This window comes from Tyto alba, unplaced genomic scaffold, assembly GCF_018691265.1.
Source record: "Tyto alba isolate M040663 unplaced genomic scaffold, T.alba_DEE_v4.0 Super-Scaffold_28, whole genome shotgun sequence".
NCBI lineage: Eukaryota > Metazoa > Chordata > Aves > Strigiformes > Tytonidae > Tyto > Tyto alba.
The window spans coordinates 3,665,286-3,684,749 of NW_024881302.1; the positions used below are offsets into that span (position 1 = coordinate 3,665,286).

The following is a 19,464-nucleotide window of genomic DNA, read 5'->3' on the forward strand; positions in this document are numbered from 1 at the left end:
CCGGTGCATGGCTGCAGCCGGTCGCCTGCCTGGCAAAGCCACCGTGGCTGTAGCCAGGGCTAACGGTGTGGGTGCCCGGGCAGGGGTCCCCAAAGCATCTGTCGGGGGAGGCAGGGACTTGGGGACACCATGGTGCCCAGAGCCAGCACGACCCTGTCCTCATAACGCAAGGGGCTGCTGGCTACGTCCACACCTGAGCATCCCGTCCCCTCGGTCCCCAGGGACGCACGGACAGCCCAGCCGGCCCCACAGCTCCCAGCACAGCCCCGGTGTCACCTTTTGGGGACACGCAAGGACCCGCTGCGCCTCCCAGTGCTGGTGCACGACCCGGGGCCACGTTGCGGTGCACGAGGCCGTGCTGCTGGTGCACGGATCGGACGCGGTGCGTTGAGCCGATGCGGTGTGGGGGGCCGATGCGGTGTGGGGGGCAGCTGTCACGGTGCCCGGGGCTGTCACGGTGCCCGGGGCTGTCACGGTGCCCGGGGCTGATGTAAGGAGCCGAGCCGGGGCACCGCGCAGCACTGCCCGGCCAGCACAGCCCTGCCTCGCGCGGTGGCTCGCAGCCTGCCTGCTGCTCAGGAGGATTTGTGCTGCGTGGCTGGGTTGGGTGTTATTTTCCTCCCCCCTCCATCTTCCCCTGCCTTCCCTTTCCTCCCCCTTCCCTTGGCCGGCAGGGACACGGCTGGGTCGGATCCGGAGCCCTCTGAAGCCAACCCAGGACTCTCCGTGGCAAGGGACCCTCGGTAAGCACCCAAGACCCCCCAACAGCCCCGGGGGCAGCGGGCATCCCCCCCCCCCAGCCCCCCACATCCCAGCCTCGCTTCCCAGCTGCTGCTCATCCCGTGGGGCCTGATCCAGCCCCCACCCCCCCTCCCCAGCCCTGCTGCTCCTCCGGCTGCTCCCTCGCCTTCGCTGCTGCGCCATCAACAAGGACTCGACGACTAAAAATAGCAGCGCGCTCGCGCAGGGGGGATGACGCTTCGCCATCGGAGCAGCGCTGGCACCGTGGACAATCCCCACCCCCCCCATCTCCCCCATCCCACTCCCCCCCCCCCAAAAAAACCCTGCACCAAACCCCCTCCCAGCCCTCACCCAGGGGTGCAGCCCCGCATGGTGAGGCTCCATCAGAGGCGGGGAGCAAAGGGATAGGACCCCCCCCCCCCCCCCCCCCCGGCCCTCCTCAGTGGTCTTGGGGTGGGGTGGAGGGGGAATAAGTGCCTATCAAGGAGCGTCAGCCCTGGATTTGTTTAATTGTGAGCTGGCGGAGTTTAAAGAAACCCTTTCTGGCTGGCTGCCACACCACAAACTGCTCCAGAGAATTTGATTCTTCAGGGAGAAAAGGGGAGGGCGCAGCGGGGAGGGAGCTGAAAGGGGGGATTGGGGTGTGTGGGACAGCCCGGGAAAGGGCGTCCTTCCCCACAAGCTGGGAACTGGATGGGCAAACAGACAGACAGACAGACAGACCCCGCCGGCAGTGCAGAGGGACGCGGCGGCTCGCCCTGGGCAGGGTCAAACCCTTCAGGCGGTTGTGGAGCTGCGGTCCGTCCGTCTGTCCCTGCAGCCCCCACGGACCTGGAGGGGGTGGCACCCAGCTCGGAGGGGCTGGGCACCCCCGTTGGGTGCACCCGCTGTCACTGCACTCCCCCCCCCCATTGCACCCTCTAATGCACCCCGCTAACGCACCCTCTCTCCAGTGAACCCCTTGAATGCACTTTTCCCCCAACAAACCCCTTTAACACACCCTTTCTCTAATGTACCTCATTAATGCACCCTCTTAATGCGCTGCGCCCCCCCATAAACCCCTTTAATGCACCCTTTTGTCCAATGAACCCCGATAACGTACCCTCCTCCCAGTGAGCCCCTTTAATGCACCCTCCCCCCCAGTGAACCCCTTTAAGACATCCTCTCTCCAGGGCACCCCTTCAATGCACTCTCATTAGGGCACCCTCTCCCCAGTGCACCCCATTAACACACCTTCTCCCCAATCCCCCACCCCCAGTCAGCACCACCATCTCCCACGACGCCACCGCTCTGTCCCAGCGCAGCGACTGGGGGACACACACACACACACAGAACCCACAGGGCAGACCCCAGCCCCCCGCTTCCCCCCCCAGCACGGCGTGCCCCCCCCCATTTCGGCGCTCAGCCGACCGGAGCAGCTGTTCCCTGCACACTTCACTTGCCCGCAGATGATGATAAATGGAGCTGGGGCTGCGCCGCCCATTGCGCGGGGGTGGGCGGATGCGGGTAGCGAGGAGGAGGAGGAGGGATGGGGTCCCCATCTCCTGCAGCCCCCCCAGATCACGCCGCTCCTCCCATCCAGCTGCTGGGGAATTCCCTGGGCAGGTCCGTGTGTGTGTGTGTGTGTGTGTGTGTGTCCCCACCCCAAACCTCCCTCTGTGGGGGGACACCTACCCAGGGAATTCCCATCGCAGTGGGGTGCAGCCCCATTAAGAGATCAATGCCTCATTTGGGGGGCACAGTCCTTCACCCCTGCCTCCCCTTCCCAGCTCTGCTCCTCCCCGGCGAGGAATTTTACTCGGGAAAAAAAAAAAAAAAAAAAATCATCGCTTGCGAACCGCACTCATGACTCAACGTTTCTGCTGGCCCCGGTTTCTCCGTCGCTTGCCAGGGGAAGCCCGTGGCCTCCCCAACCTCATCCCCTTGCATGGAAATCCGGCTCATCCGCCAGCTCCATCCTCTCTCCCTTTGGCTTTTCCTCTATTTTGGAGGGGGGGGGGCGGGTTTGGGTCCCTGATGTCAGGGCTGGGAGGTTTGCAAAGGGTTGGGCTGGGAAGGATGGGGGGCAGGTTCTGAGAGTCAGAGCAAGTTGCTGTGTTTTTTTTCTTGCTGCTGGAAAGTGCCAGCTGGCAAGAAATGATTTGAAAAGGAAAGGAGGGGAAAAAAAAAGGCGGGGGGGGAAGAATAAAAAAAAAAAGAAAGGGAAAAAAAGGGGGGGGAATAAAAAATGGAGAAAAAAAAGGAAAAAAGATAAAAAAGAAAAAAGAGGAAAAAAAGAAAAAGAAGAAAGGAAAAAGAGAAAAAGAAAAAGGAAAGAAAAAGGAAAAAGAAAATAAAGAAAAAAACAAGTAAAAAGAAAAAACGAATAATGAAAAAGAAAAGGAAGAAAGAAAAAATTTAAAAAATAATAAAAAAAAGGGAAAACAAGAAAAAATAAGGGGAAAAAAGAAAAAAAAAGAAAAGAAAATAAAAAAAAAAAAGAAGGAAAAATGAAAAAAGAAAAAAAAAAAGAAAATAAAAAAAAGCAGACGCTAAGCTTGAGCCTTCCTAGGCAAATCCCCTCTCCGGAGGGGAAGCGCGCTCCGGAGCAAAATTCATCACTGGACGTAATATGGAGGGAGGGCCCCGCGTGTTCCCGCTCCCCAGCAAGGGGACTGACACCAACCTTGAGGCGCTGGCGAGGAGAGGAAAACCAGCCCGTCACGCGTCTGGAAATACGGCGGAGGGTAAGGAGGGACCAGCCTCCGCACCAAAATCCTGCTGCGGACGCGCCGGCAGAGCCGCAAGGACGGGCAAAACGAGCCGGGCCGGGGGGCACCGACGGGCACAACTGCGGCCGTGGGGCAGCCGTGGGGCAGCCGTGGGGTGGCCACTCAGCACCCGGGCAGCGCGGTGCCGGGGTGAAGCGACAGCCTGGCTGCCTCTCGGCACGCTCCCGTTCTCCTTCTTTACTCATTTGCTGCCTGACAGGTCGGGATCCTTCTTCCTTCCTCCCTTCCTTCCTCCCTCTCCTCCCACTCTCAGCCTGACTCACTTCAATTCCACTAATAATTACCCATTCCAATCATTAGCGCGACCACTAATATCAACCCCCCCCCCTCCCTCTCCCATGCCCCGCTTTGCCCCCTGCCTCAGTTTCCCCTTGAAGCAAGACAGAAACCGCATCCCTGCAAGCAAAGAGAGGGGGGGGGAGCAGAGCAATCGGAGCGATGCTGGCAATCACTGCCGGTGATGAACCGCTGCTCTGCGCTCTCCGGACGCAGCCCATCGGCCGTGCCGCCCGAGGCCGACGCTGCCTAATTACTTGCGATATTTTGTGAGCTGCTTTTATGCAAATCGCCGGTGAGAGTCTCCCCCGGCGGAGCAGCCTTCCAACCGCTCACTCATTGGCGCAGCCGCCGGACAAGCTGTTTTGCTGAAACTATATAAACGAGATGCTGGTTTGTTACTGGGAGGAAAGCGGGTGCCGGCCCCCCCGAGGTGCCGGCGGGCCCCCCCCTTCGCTGGGCGAGGAAAGCGGGGTGCCCCACAGCATCCTCCTGGGTGATGCTGAGGATGCGGCCGGCTGCAGTCCCGGCCCCGTGGGGTTCGTGCTGCTTGCGACAAAAATAAAAGGAAATAAAAGCTCTCCCAAGGATGGGAGAGTGAATGGATCCTTCATCCCGGTCCCGGATCCCGCTCCGCACGCGGTTGCCCGAGGATGCTGCAAGCGGGTGCAGCTGAACGTAGAGGCTGCGCTCCCTGGGCAACGTGGCGGGGATGGCTCATGGTCCCCACCTTGTGCCGGCCCACGGGCACGTGCTGAGCCCCCCGGCCCCACAAAACCACAGCGAACCCGGTGGCAGGACCTGGTGCCCACCCAGCACCGCAGCTCAGAGCCGGGAAAAACCAGGAAACCCAGCTGGGATGGGACCAGGACCGCTTTCCAGCTGTGCCTCAGTTTCCCCACCTCTGGGTGGTCTGGGTTTGTGCACGGTGCTGGTGCTCCTGTCCCCAGCCAGCACTGCCAGGCTGGGAAATGCCAGACTGGGAGGATGGGGACAGAGCAGGCTCATGTCCCAGCCCTGTGCCAGGGTCCCGGACCTCCTCCCTCGGTGGGTGCCTCCATCCCCAGCTGGGGAGACCCCAGGACATTCCCAGCTCCCCTAAACGTGCCACTGGGTCCGTCCCCTCTGGCATTGGCAGGTCAGGCTCTGCCCTTCCCACAGCCGATTTTTCTACCGGGAAAACTTTCAGCAAATTCATGGTGGGGCGACCAAAACCAGGAGGCACTAGGCTGCTGTGGGATGGGCACTGGTGGGCAAAGGACGGACCCTGGCACTGGGCTGTGCCTCGTCCCCCACCCACGCTCCCAGTTCCCTCTCTGCAAGGTGACGGGGCTTTGCCACCAGTGCCCCAGTGTCCCCACCATGTCCCCTACCCGCCAGCAGGCGCACGGAGACATCCATACCCATGTTATTAAACATCACCCGTGGTCCCTGTCCCCCTGAGAGCCGGGACCCACAGTTACAGGGGGCATCACCCTGTCCCCTCTTTGCCTTCCCACGGTTTGCTTTCGCGCCGCCTCCTGCCTTTGCTTTTGGGGCTCCGCCGGGTCGGATCACACCGCCCAAGCCTCAGGCTCCCCACCGCCGGCATGGCAAAGGTTTCCCCCCCTCAACAGCCCCCCCCACCCCGGGTCACGGGTGCCCCGCGGATGCCGCACTTCGGCGTCTGCCTGCAGACAGGTCTGTCCGCCGGAGATGAATTCGGCTGCACCACTGCCAGGCTCTGCCCTCTAAGTCATCTCCCGCCAGCAGCAGACAGCTCGGTAATGAAGCGTAATGCTCCGACACTCCCCTGAGTGACAGTGGCCAGCACCGGCTGGTCCCGGCGGCTCGGCATGGCCTCTTCTGCCTGCCAGGGAGGGGGAAAGAGAGGGGGAAAAATGAGCATCCCCTTGCCATGAGCGTGGTGGGGGGGCTGTAGAGCAGCACATCCCCCCAGCCAGCACGGTGGGAGCCAGCATCCCCCCCCCCCCACTAGACCTTTGCTAGGGGATGTTGAGCAGGAATCCCCTGGGAAACAGGAAAAATAAGAATAAAAGGAGGGGTTGGAAAAAATAAATCGGGGCTCGATGTCATGCGATAAATTATTTCGGAATTATACATTCTCCGCCTCCAAATCCCAAAGACAAATACTGGGGCAGGTGAACTGGGGAAGCAGATTTCCAAAGGCCTTCTCCTGGTTCCTGGTTATTGACTCTGTCAATCACCGTGGGCGCCATCCCAACCTTTCGCACCCGCAAAATCTGCTCCTTTTGTTCCTGTTGAAAAAATAGGGGGGGGGGCGGGAAAGGGAGGGGAGAGGAATTTGGGGCAGGGAACTTCCAAAAGGGATGATTAAGGAGTTAATCTGCCTGAAATAGATAAGGAGCTTAGGGCTGCTGGTATTTGACTGTCCAAGTTTGGATTCAGCGTGTCTTAAACACTGGCTGGAATGTACTTAGATATGACCAAAGTACATGTCCCCCTGAGGAATTACCAGGTTGCCAATTAGATTTGCTTCCCAGATTCACTCAAACCTTCACAAGCTTCTTCAGAGCAGGAAAATTGCTGCCTGTCCCCGGGGAGGTGGCGGAGCAGCCGCTGCCGCCCGGCCCCGCAGCCGGCACGGCACGGCAGAGATTCCGGCGACGCACGGGATTCGCGGGAAGGCGGCACAGCCGGGGCGATGGCGAAGAGGGGACACCAGGCATGGCCTGGTGGGCACTGCTGGGGGGGGGGAGCTGTTTGGGTGGTTTTGGGGAGCTTGGGGTGTGCAGGTGTGAGCCTCGCCGCGGTCGCAGCGCAGCACCGGGGATGCCGGTGTGCTGGTCGGGCTCTCACCAGACCAGGCTCAGCATCCCACGGGGCCGCAGAGCCAGGGCTCTCTCCCTTCCTCCAACCAGGCTCCCCGTGCTGCCGCGCAGCCAAATCCAACCCAAACTACCCCAACGTGGCTCCACCACAGCCGGCGGCAGCCAGATCCAGGAATCTCGGAATCCCAGATTCCCGGCACGGGGCACAACGCAGCGCGGAGCTGCGATGCCGTGCGGGGAAGGTGAACAAGCACCAGTGGCGAACGCCCGGCTCCCCCGCGGGCACCCGGCACACCACGAGCTCACCAGGAGCCCGGCGCTCAGAGCAGCGAGAGCCACGGCCCACGCTGGGGTGGGGGGTCACCACCCGGGGCGGGGGGGGGGGGGGCACAACCACCACCAGCACTGGGGCAAAGCGGCGGCCGAAAAGCAAACACCATCCCCTGCAAAAGCACCTCTCCATCCATTTATTTTAACTACCCCATTCCCATCCTCGTTATTTACGGTGTTCCACAGCGTGATGGCGAAAGAAATGAAGTTCGGGGGGGGGGTTGCATGACCATCATGGAGGTAGGAAGGAACCCCCCCCCACCAGCTCACGCACCCCAACACGCAGGTGTCGAGCTCCTTTCCTATCCCAGCAGCACGGCTGGGTTGCTCACGCTAAATCCGAGCTGGGTTTCTCTGCTGGCACCCCAATCCCAAGGAAAGGTGTTGGGAGCAGCAGCGCATCTCACCGGGCCGGTCTCGGCATCGCCGGAGCGGCGGCATGATGGAAAGTTGCTGGAACATCAGCTTCGGATGCCGAGTCCTGGTAACAGTTGCTATGTGAAACATTCAGAGGTGGAATTTACTGTCACAGTTAATAATAGATGAAGGTTTTAGAATTTTTGATGCTTTACATTTTAAGCTGTTTGATTTATAATGTTTCAGAAAAGGAGGGGCGGGGAGGAGGGGGGGGGAAAGGCAGGAGCTGAACAGCAGCATGTGGTAAACACACCGAGTGGGGAGACGAGTGGGGGGGCTGCATCCATCCCCCTGCCCACACTGGGGACACAGGCGAGATCCCCCCCCCCCCCATGGCCATCAGGATGGGGTCTCCCCACCAAGCACTGGGACCAGGGAGCATCCTTACGGAAAACCAGGCCACAGTTGGGAATTGCCAGATTTCATTTTTCTTTTTTTTTTTTTTTTTTTCCTTAAATCACTGCATCTCTTCTCATTCTGCCCGCGCGCCCCCGCCGGTGTTTTCATTCCGGCGGGTTGCTGGGTTATTTACTTGCTGGCTCTCCTCTCCCCTCTTGCAGGTGTATTTCAAGTAGGCTCCTTAAATAGCAGCGAGCCGCGCGCCCGCGGCAGTGCGCGCTGGGTCGTGCTGATTAGCAACACGCTGCCAAAAAAAAGAAGGGTCTTATTTCCCCACCGAGCTGCTGCCGTGTTTGCAGGAAGAGGCGCCGATGCCCCGGCACATGGGGACAGCCAGATCCGGGGAGGGGGGGACTGGTGCTGCCGTGTCCACTCCCGGCCTGAGCTTTCCTTCCTGGAAAGCAAGAAGCTGGTACAAGGCGCCGGCACCGTGCGAGGGACCTCAGCGTCCCTCGGTGTCCCTCGGTGTCCCTTGATGGGCTCCAAAGCCACCCAATGCTCAGGATGGCTTCAGCTCTGGCACCTTGTTCCAGCTTCTCCCAAACCCTGGAGCATCCCAACATGCCAGACGTGCGTGATCAGGAGGATTTAATCCCAGCTCAGCGGGGCTTCAGGTCTGGCACAAGGCGGGGAGCAGAGGGGGACCCCACATCTCCACTACCAGCGCCGGGCAAGCAGCGATGTCTTGATAAAATTGAGGGGGGGGAGGATGGATAAGCGGGGGTTCCCCTTCTGCTCCCCCAAAGCAAGAGAGGTGCGGCAGCACAGAGGGCAGGGAGGACCTGAAGCGGGGAGGACGTGGGGGTTGGAGCTGGGATGTTGGAGCCTCCAACACCCGGAGACATCCCAGCCCTGAACAGCTCCGTGGCTCCTGCCAAGGCCCTGGGTGGGCACAGGGGCTGCCGGACCCCGGGAGGTGGCTGGGGCACGTCCCATGCTGCCAGCACCCTCCAGCCCCATCCCCCCGGATCCTCCCGCTCCCCACCAGGATCGGGGAATCCCGGGGGTCCTGGGGCTGAGCCACCCCGTGATGTCTCAATCAGGGCTCCTGCATCGCCCCATTTACATATGCACAGCCTGGCCGGAGCCGAGTATAATTTCTTTATAAAGCAGCTTTGACACACGGGGTAGGTCGCTTTAATGAGGAGGGTTATTCCACAAATATCCGTTACTGATGGGCTCAGGGGGCAGGCAGCGCCCGCGCGCAGACGCCCGCTGCCAAAACCAGCGCCACGATGCGCCCGGCTCCTCCCCAGCCACCGAACCCCCACTGGATTTGCCCCCACGGCTGAGCCGGTGCTGGTGACCTCCGGCTTGGTGGGCTCCCACCCGGGGACCCGGCAAGATCCCGATGCCCCCATGTCCCTGCCAGCTGCCTCTCTGTGATAAAAACCACTTGCAGGTCCAAAAACGCAACCACACAGCGGGTCTTGGCATAGAAAGCGTTCAACCCTTCCTAAAAAACAGCTCCAGGAAGGGAGATTGAGGCCAGCGTGGCTCCGGTGTCCCCGGATACCCACGAGGTCCCTGCTTGAAACACCAAACCCCTGGATGTCCCCAGCTGAAGACACCGCTCCTGCCAGGCACAGGCACAGGCTCACCCACCGCGGCGGCCGCCAGCAATCAGCCCATAGTTACCAGAACCACCTTATTAAAAAAAAAAAACAAAACAAAACAAAAAAACCAAAAACCATAAAAGGGCTTTAAAACCCAGGACTGCCCCAAGAGCAAGTCCCTCCCCGCAGAGCCCCGACAAATTCAGTGCACCGGTTCAGCCCTGCTGCTCCTCCCCGGTCCCCTCCCCGGGGACCCCCGTTAGCGGCGGGTGCCTCGTTAGCCAGCGCCGGGCTGGCGATTGGCTGAAACTCGTTTGCGGCATCAAGCGGCTCTGCCCCAGACACCTTCTCATACGACCGGAGGCGCAGTACGTCCCAGGGCACTGTCACAATATATTAAGACGCGGCGCTAAAAATAAGCAATGGCAAAAAATAAGCAAGGAAATCGCGGTCCCCGCCTGCCCCTGCCGGCCTTGCGCAGGCAGAGCCCCCGCCGCCGCACGCGAGCCGGGGAAGCACGGCAGGAAAGAGAGGATTTTGCTGGGTTTTATGAAAAAGATGCGTTTTCCCCTTCCCTCCGCCCCCATCTCCAGCCTCACCAAGGAGCGAGCCCTGCGGTGACACGCAGGACTTGGTGACAAATAGTGGGGGGGGACACACACGTTTCTCCACGCCCCGGTGGCTCGGGGCTGGAGGGGACCCCTTGCCCACCCCCCACGCAGCCCAGGATGGGGCTCTGCTCCCCATCGGGGCCATCCCCGGGGCTGCTGAGCGGGGAGCTGTGGGAGCAGCACCACGTGCCCGGCCACGGTTTGCCGTCGAAGGACGGCTGGGTTTTTTGGCCAGCCCTGTTTTAGCTGCAACCCCCAGGCTGGTTCCCCAAGGCCGCCCCCCCATCCCGGCAGTTCCCTAAAGGGGTACCCGTCTGCAAACACCCCATTTTCCCCGCTCGCTGCTGCTACCCCGAGCACGTGAGCGCTGGCAGCACAGCTCCTGGGGATGGGAGCTGGGAGCATCCTCCCCGCTCCTGGGGACGCATTTTGCACCCGGGGAAGGGACAGACTGCCTGCACCCATCCTGCTGCCCGCACCCCGTGGGCTACCATCCTCCGTGTCGAGTCCCACGGGGGGGACGTCGGGGGGACCGGAGGGGACACAGCCCTCGCTGCCTCCAGGAGACGGGAGAAGAGCTCCAAGCTCGGCGAACGGCACCGTGCCTCCGGCCGAAGGCGTGCGGCCGCCCTGCCGCCTCGGCTGCGGCCGGAACGAATGCATGCACATACCTCTGCCCCGGCACGGGTGTTTGCTCTTCTCTTCTGCGGCTGTGATTGATTAAAGGATCAGGGACATCTGAGAATGGAGGCAGCAGCGGCAGCAGCAGAAGCAGCTCCCTTTGGACTTGGAGAGCTTCCTTGCCTGCTGCTTGCTGCTGCCGTTGCCTGTCAGGCAGCTTTTAATCAAGGTTTGCTTATATCTGCAAAGGCCTTTCCCAGAGGGATGAAGGGAGGAAAAGAGGGGGGGAGAGTATATTAACATGCCAGCCACCCTCCCTCTCCCTCTCCTTTGTTTATGGAGAGGGTCAGTGCTTGGAAACGGCTGGCAGGGACGGGGAAAGACACTTTGGGGGTGCTGGTGGCGTGGTGCGGCTCTCGGCGTGTCCAGGTATCGCGGCGTAGCCACGGGGAGGGCGGGCATCGGCACCCGGCCGGGGTGCGCTCGGTAACGGCACCGGCGCGTGGAGGGAGCAGGAGGCGGCAGCCAGGGCTCGGTGGCTTCCTCCGGGTGGCCCTGGACGCGTGGCGTGTCCCCACGGGTGCTGTGCTTGGGCACGGCGGGGTCTCAGCCCGGAGAGACCAACACCGTCCGTCCGCCGAGACTGGGGGGGAACCCCGGCCCCTCCATCCCTCCCTCAGCCCCACGGAGGGTCGGGGTCTCCCATCCTACAGCAGCACCGGGGCCGGGAGCCACGTCACAACATCCCGTCTCCCTCTGGCAGCGTGGGCTTGCGCAGCGATACCGGAGCTGCAGAGGGACCAGTGCCGGCTCCAAAACTGCCCCGCGGCACTCCAGGGATGGGTTTGCCCCACCCCGACACTGGGATTTTTGGCCCCCACCCCGACACTGGGATTTTTGGCCCCCCCCCCGACGCTGGGATTTTTGGCACGGCACAACCCCCGGCGGCACCCGTCACCCGCTGCAGCCACCACCGGAGCCCCGGCACACCCGTGCAAGCCGTGCGGGAGTACGGGTGACCCCCCCCCAGCCCCACGTCCCCCCATTGAGCGATGTGTCTGCCTCTGCTGCCATTCGCGTGCATCACTTACGCTCTCCATGTTATCTTATTGCTCAGCTAATGACCTGCTAAAAGTATTATGTGAAAAACCGCACTCTTAGCCAGCCATTAAACTGGTTAGGACCAGCGGGTCATGCTTTATTGCTTTAATAACTGAGTTTATGAAAGGTCGTCTCATAACTGATAACATGCATAATTTTTGTAACTTAATTAATGCTGCTAATATACTGGAGTCTCCATCAGCTGCTGTTGCAACTGATGTGCAGTTTGCATCCAGAGTGGGGCTGGGTAGCGTACCCCAGGCCAGGCTCTGCCCTGGGCACAGGGTTTGAATCCGTGCTGAAACCCTGCCATGTCACTTTTCCGCACCGGAGCATCCCGTTCGGAAATGCTCCAGCTTGGGAAGGCGATTGCTGTGAGCGGGCAGACCCCGGCTCCCAACCTGGTAAGGCTGTAGAAAAGCGATTTCTTTGCTTCCCCCCATACCCAGCCCGTGCGGCAGCGGAGGGCGGACGTGGGACCTGTAATCACAGGGAGTTTTGCCCAGGGAAGGACCAAAAACCTCTGCGGGATGGGACTCGCTCCAACAGTTCCCATACAGCCCGGCCTGGAGTGAAAACGAAGCAAAGGAGCTTTGCCCCGAGTGGGGATTTGGGGTTTCCCTTGGGAGCCCCAGGACTGACCCTGCTCCTCCCGGCGATGCTGCGGGCAGCTGGGCTGGCACAGGGCAGGCTCCCGGGTGCTGCACATCAACCGTGGCCCCGCAGAGGTAAATGTCACGGAGCCAGCTGCCTGTCTTCCCAGCGCTGTATTTTTTAAGGACAACCTCCTTGACAAGAACACATTTTTCTCATTAAAGGGGGAAAAAAAATAAGGCAGCAAGTAACTTCTCCCCACCTGCCCTCGCACGCACCTGAGGGGGGCTGAGTGTCTGTGGGGGGGGGAGCTGGCAACCGGAGGCATTTTCCAGGCAGCAAAACTGGGCCCTTCCCTTGCAAAAAAAAAAAAAAAAAAAAAAAAATGTAAATAGGAGCCCAGGTGCATGCGGTGTGCAAGTCCCTGATATGCTGCCACCAGCAAATCTGGTGAGCTGCGAATCCCCGGCACCGCGCATCCAGCACTGCAAATCCGAGCTGCTCCAGTCGCCTGCTTAGTTTTGCAAATTCTTTCCTGCTGGCTGAGAAAAGCCAATATGTCTGCTGCTCCCGCTCCAGCGCAATAATTGTTCAGCGCTGGTTATCATCCTGCCAGAAAGGCACGAGCTACCGCTGGGGCACTCTGCTTGCTGTAAATGCAGCTAGATGATTTCCTAGCAAATGCAAGTTTTCCAAGGAAGTGGGTGGAATCTGCTTGTCTCTGATTAGACAGCTTGGGTTTTTGTTTTCCTGGTGCTTGAGAGAGAGAGAGAAAAAAAAAAAAAAAAAAAAAAAGGCATAAAATATGTGGCTTTCCATCCCCTCTGCCCTGAAACACAGGCTCGCACGCATCCCGGCGATGGTCCCCCAGGGACGCGCAGCTTTGCCCACACTCTGAGCAATGATCCTGTGGAATGAGGCTATGATCTTTCATCAATCATCACCGAGTGCTTCTCCCTCCCGCGCCCGCTCCCCGGGCCGTGCCCGCTGCGAGCGTACGGGCCCCGCTGCTCCGCTTTCCCTCCTCGCCTCCAAAAATCGAAGGGGTCTTCAAAAATCCGTGAGGTCAGGACCCTGCTCGGGGCTGGGGGGGGGTGGGAGGGGGGGGCAGGGGGCATGGGGCAGCCCCTCTGCCACCCTCCCAGCTCGGCATGATTGTGGGATGTTTGGGAGGGGGTGCGGGGGGGCCGGGGAGCCCTTCTGCAAGGAGAGGCTTGCAGGACCACTGCTCGTGGGCAGGGTGAATCCCAAATCCCAGGGCAGCATCCAGGCTAACCGGGAGGCTGCAAGGGAGGTGGGATCAGGACAAGCCCTGAGGCTGCAGAGAGGCAGGTCTGCCTCCCCGCCCTTGCCAGGGGAGGAAAAATGACTTGAAATTAAGATTTCCTGATGTTTGGGGGCTTGGAGACCTTGACACCCCCTGCGTCCATCTGGCTCTTCCCTTCTCGCGGCGGCTCGCTCCCGCGTCCCCGTCTATCCGTGAATACCAATTATGGTTTAGGAGAATGTATATCTGAGATGTGCAAATACAAAAGGCAGGAAATAAAAGTCATCTCTTACTGAAGAGGAGAGGTAACCATGACTACCTGGGACCTCATTTAAAACTGTGCCGGCCGCAGGCTAAAAGGCAACGCTTCCTATTGTTACACACATTTACGGAAAGCTTTGAAAACCCGTTTCCCCCCCAAAACCAGCTGGGAAGTAAGAATGAAAACGAGAATTAGAGGGCGGGGGGAGGATGTAGAGGATATTTATTGGCGTTCGCGGGCTGGTTTTGCATCCCCCCCCCTGCACGAAAACAGCCGGCGAGCTGAAACTTCAAATGAGCAACTCGGAAGGAGACGGAGCGCCGGCGGCTGCGGCATCGTGGCTCCGGCGCCACGTGGCAGCCGGCCGGGATCCCGCGTGGCAGAGGCAGAGCTGATGCCGTGAGTGCCGCCGAGATACGCCGGGGGGTTTGAGGAGGAGATGGTGGCACTCGGGGCCGGCCCCGGCCACGCTGCACCGCTGCAGCTCGCCGCACCGCAGCCGGCACCTTTGCACGCTTTGCCTGCCGGCACGGTCCGCAATCTGTAGGATCTCAGGGGTGCCCCGGGCAGCCGGGGTTTGCTGAGTTCTCACCTGCCGTGGCTCGCTGTTTGCATTGCCAGACCCTGCACCCTGCAGGAGGGATGCCCGGCGGGGCGGGGGGTGACCGGGAAGCGCCGGGTGTCCCATTGAACCTCGTCACCAGCCGGGTCCGCAGAGCTGGAGGGCGGGGGGGACGCTGGCACGCTGTCCTCGGCCGCAAAAGCACCCGGTTGCTCCACGGGGTAACCGTGACCTGCCCCCATCAAAGACTGGGAAAACTGTCCTCCAGCCACCAGCCTAGCCAGGACCTCGCACCGCTCACGGTTACAAGACCAACGATGGGGCAATTAAATTCCTTGGGTTTTGGTTCAAGAGCCATCCCATCTGCCACGGCATGCCCTGTGCCGAGCCGTTGGGAAGCAAGTGCCCGCCTTTCCCTGCCATCCCATGAGTGGCTGCTGAGTCCCTGAGGTTTTGGGGGTGGTTTTCCCCATGGGGGACAGCATCGGGATGGCCCCCCTGCATCCACCACAGCCAGCTGCTGCCAGGGAGGGATGTCCTGGCAGGGCCACGGGCGGGAGCTGGTGCTGCCGGAGAGGAGGCAGCGTGGGGCGGAGAGGCGAGCAGCCGCTCCCCTGCATCCAGGCCCTTGGGAGGTGCCACCCATTCCCAGCCGGGTGATACAAGGTCCCTGCTCCAGCCTTGCCCCATCCGATACAAGCAGCAGGCGATGAAGCTTCGCCTCCCTGCTCGCACGGATTTGCTACCTGTGCCCAAAGGAAGGATCCGTGCCGGATGGCGCCGTGGCGATTCCCCACCAGGCTAAAGCCAATCCCCTGTTGGACTAAAACCCTGCGATGGGTGAATGGGACGGGTGGGACGGTGGGAGGACCGGCCGCCCTCCTCCCCGTTGGAAGGCTACTGGGAATGGGAAACCCCCACTGCCTCGCCGGTGTGAAACTGGGCAGGATGGTGCAAGGGGGAGGCACAGCAGCGGGGCCTGCGCCAGATCCTGCTGCCGCACGGGGCGCAGCAAGCACCCCTCCCCTCTGCGCCTTGTCCTTCGCACCCTCCCAAATCCCCATCCTATGGAGGGAGGGGTGTCACAAAATGCCTTCCCGGCCTGGAAGGAGCTGGGGAAAGGTCCTGGGGGTCTGGGTGTGCCGGAGCCACCCCGGCACGCCCAGCCTAGCGGGAACCACCTCGGTGCGCCTCGAAACCAGACGCCGCTCTCACAGGGAGCCGCATTCGGTGCGCGGCACCGAGAGGCATCGTCGGGGTTGCAGCCGGACCCGGCGCTCGCCTTGGCCCCCAGCATCCCCCCCCCCGCCCCCGGCACAGCTCTCCCCTGCCCGCTGCTGGCACGGCCGTGGCCCCCCGCGACCCCCTGCCAGCACGCCAGACCCACACCTAGGACCACACAACGGGGCTGCAGGCAGGAGCCCAAGCCAGGAATTATGGTCTGTACAAAAGACAATGACAGTGAATCTTGTTACTGGCTTTTCAGCAAACGTAATTCCTTTTTATTAGAAAATTAAAGGGTATGAAAAGCTTTCCAAGGCTGAAGAGCTGAAATGTGCTTTCATAAAATATGCGGCGTCTGATAAAACGGATTTGCTTGTCTGCCTGCCCCGGCCCCCTCCCCCTCCTGGTTATTATTCCTACCGGCAAGGTGATGCCTTTTGCCAAAACACCGATCCCGACGTGGCCGGCTCTCGCCCACAGGGACCCTTGGGGACCAGTGCTGCTCCCCAGAACCCCGGCCATTCGGCCTTGAGGCACCACACCGCTTGCGCCTCGCTGAGGGTTGCTTTGGTTTTGTTTTGTTTTGTTTTTCCTAGCTAAATAAAAATCTGACGGGCAGGTTTTCCCCTCCAGGGTTGCAGGCAAAGGCTGATGATGATCCAAACCACCACCCCAAAACCCAGCCGTGAGGATGCGGCGGTTGCAGGCAGGAGGAGAGGTGAAGCCAGGCAATGGCAGACAGAAAGTGATGGATTCCCCCCAGCCATCACACAAACAGCAACTATTAAAAACCTCCCAGGGAGCTTCCACCCGGAGAGAAAGCCGAGCTGAGCGTGAGAGGTGCTGAGGGCCTGCGAGTTGCCGGCATCAGGCAGCGGGGCAGCTAAGGTAACGCGAGGAATCTCCTTTTCTTCCCTTTAATTGTCCCTTTTCTCTCCGGCTCTTTCGCCTTTGCAATGGTCTGAGTCAACCTTCCAGGTTTGTGAGGTTAAAGGCGTCTCGGTCTCTCTCCGGCTCAGGCTTGCGGGGCCAGCGCAGACGCAGGGGACCATGGCACCATGGAGGGATGCTCACAGGCAGTGCTGCTGCTTTTATCTTTTGTGGACAGAACGCCCCTTGTCACCCTTGCACGGACGAGGGCCACAAAAAGGGGCCCGGCTCGACCCTCCGGGTTTTGTCTTTCCATTGCCGGCGTCAGTTTGTGCCTCTGCAAGTCCCTGGGGACGAACGGCAGCGCGACACATCCGCCCCTGCATGGAGATCACCACAGCCCGGGGGTGGTGGCCAGGGACCTCGGTGACCACCGTGCTGGCAGGCGCGGGGCTGGCACCCTCTGGCAGTTTGTCACCCGTGTCCTGGCGGAGACTGGGGAGGTGAAACAACGTCCCTTGGGTCCATCGGGAAGCCAACGCCTCGGCTGGGACAGGACCCGGCAGCCCTGCTCACCGTCCCCAAACGACTCCAACCCCGGCGATGTGACACAGGGGCGGGCGGCGAGGGGACGGCAGCACCGCTGGCAACGCACAAGCCACCGGCCACGGGGGCCAAGGGGGCTGGCGGGGCCAGGGCCAGGCAGCACAGAGCCGTCCCCACTGCCGCTGCGCCCTTCACCAGCGCCGTGGGGAGAAGCAACCCCGGCGGCAACACCGCCTGCGCCGCTGGAGCACGCGTCCCCACGTGCCCTCTCCCTCCCCGCTCCAGCGAGCGCACCGCAACCCTCCTACAGCGGCTTCTCCTTCCCACCCCGTCCTCCCCGTGCCGCCGGCAGTGCCGTGCGTGTGACGCCTCGCCGGCTATTACCACAGGAAGAGCTGTAACGCTACAGCAAACCTCCCTGCTCAGCCCTGCTACAAATCAGGGTCAGGCGGCAGCGCTGTTAGACAGAGCCTGCCGCTACGTGCTCCTGCTCCTAATGTCCTCCCCGGCACATTTAATGGGGACGCGGAGGAGAGCGGCGTGGCGAGACAGCGGCTCGGTCCCGGCTGCCCATCCGGGGCTTGCTGCCCTCCGATCCAGCTCTCCCGTAGCCGCGCCGGCTCCGAGCCAGGGCCGGCAGTGCTGAGGGTTAACGCCAGGGAGGCACGGCCAGGGATGTTTTCTCTCCCGGGGCTGCTCTGGCTTTTACCTTTAACATCTGCAAATGTGGTTAAAAGTTTGCCGAGCCTATTTTTAGAGCCTCTCACCACATGCGATTTCTCCATCGTGAGACAGGAAACGCTGATGAGGTTGTTCGCCACGGAGCTGTTTTCTCCTCCCCGGACGGCCTCTGAGCTCCGATCTGCACGGTGCTGCCACGCCGCCGGTCCCCCGGCCCCCCCCCCCCCCACACCTCCCGGCAAGGGGACCGCATCCTGCGGTGCCAGCTGTGGCAAGCCCGAGAGCCAAGGGTGACAAACCGTTGGCGGGTGCCAGCCCCCACGCCTGCCAGCGCGGTGGCCACGGCCAGGTCCCCATCCACAGCCCCTGGGCCGTGGCGACCTCCGCGCAGGGATGGACGCTGTTCGTCCCCAAGGACTTGCAGAGGCAAAACCGACCCCAGCAACGTAAAGACAAAACCCGCAGGGTCGAGCCCAGCCCTGCTGCTGCAGCCCTTGTCCACCGGCTTGCCCCCGTGCCTCGGTTTCCCCAAAGCAACAGAATTTTGTTTCGCTGCCCGCCCCGAAGCAGCGCTAAGGGCTCGGCGGTTGCTCCAGCTCTTTGACCGCGGGACGCCGGTGCATCGGCGCCGGGCACGGGGGCTGCCAGAGAACAGACCCCAGCAGGGACGCTCATCACCCACCCTCGTGCCCACTGCCCCCGGCGCGGGCTGCTCGGCCTCTCCCCACCATCACGCTTAACACGAAACGCTTCAGAGGCGAAGCGGAGCCCGGCTGCCCCGTTGGGCTCTGGCCATTCCGCCTCCTGTCACAGCCCTGTGCCTGAATCCGTGGCGCGGGCTCGACAGCCCGCGAGCACGGCTGCGGCTGGGCGGCACGGGTACCTGCTGTTTGAATGTCAACACCTCATTTATACATCTTGATTGGCTCTCATCAGCCATGCTGCGTTACACCTGATTGCTCCGAGCCGACGCGGGGTGCCAGACTGCAGCGCGTAATTTCATTTAATTGGCCCTCCATCCAAAGCAAAACAGAAATAGAGGAATAAAGAAACAATAAAGCATCCTCCCCCCTAAAAAAATTAAAATCTCTGCGGTTTGGGGGTTGGTTTTATTTTATAACCGTGAGCAGGCCGTGCTGCGGGGCTGTGGGAATCCCTTCCCGGCGGTGCCAGACCCCGCGCCAGCCGTGAGATGCTTTGCCACCCCACGGGCTCGGTGCGCTCGCGCTCCCCCTCGTCCCGCGACGAGCCCCGCGTTCGTGTCACGCTCGCCTGTGCTCCTTCTCCCGCCCGCTCTCACAAACCACTGAGGCTGAAATTTCAATTAAGAAAGAGAAATAATTACCCGCCGCTCCACATTTCCTCTAAAATGGTAGCCAATGCCAGCAAGCCGAGTCACTGCCTCCCGCTGCGTCCTGGCGCTCACCAGCAGGCTGGCATTCGGCTGACATTTCCAGGATAATGCCGGCCCAGCCACCGCTCGCCGGTGGCCGCTATCGCAGCCGTGCCGGGAGGCCAACGCCACGCGGATCTTGGAGGAGATGCTCCCTTTTTCGGCGAGGGAGGGGCTGCCACAAGCTTCTACCCGGCGCTGCCCCGCACCCGGCCGTGCCCTGGGTTGGGGTCCCGGCCCCCCCTGCTGCTCTCCACCTGGCAGAGGGGACCTGCGAGAATGCCTCGGCTCGCCAAGCCACACGCCGCGCTCCTGTCCCCGACAGCGTCCGTGCAGGGGATGGGGTGCACGGGGGGGCAGGAGCGAGAGGACGGGCAGCGAGAGGCGAGTGGATGCTCCCAGCCCACCTCTGGGACACGTCCCCAGCTTGGGGACACCAGCGGTGTGGCT

The 19,464-nt window shown here is 61.4% G+C and overlaps 2 protein-coding genes across 2 annotated transcripts in view; one reads left to right on the top strand and one right to left on the bottom strand.

Annotated features, from left to right (window-relative positions):
- RAI1 (retinoic acid induced 1) overlaps positions 1–19,464 on the bottom strand; it is a 43,757-nt gene that overhangs the window by 14,048 nt on the left and 10,245 nt on the right.
- On the top strand, positions 530–5,678 carry LOC122153997. The gene is made up of 2 exons (XM_042798961.1): positions 530–743; positions 3,293–5,678. The coding sequence occupies exon 2, from the start codon at positions 4,176–4,178 to the stop codon at positions 5,229–5,231; it is 1,056 nt and encodes a 351-aa protein (XP_042654895.1). The 5' UTR covers positions 530–743; positions 3,293–4,175; the 3' UTR covers positions 5,232–5,678.

What these genes read in the sequence shown, in the direction of transcription:
- LOC122153997 (XM_042798961.1), top strand. Translation starts at nt 4,176, where the DNA reads ATGCTGGTTTGTTACTGGGAGGAAAGCGGGTGCCGGCCCCCCCGAGGT.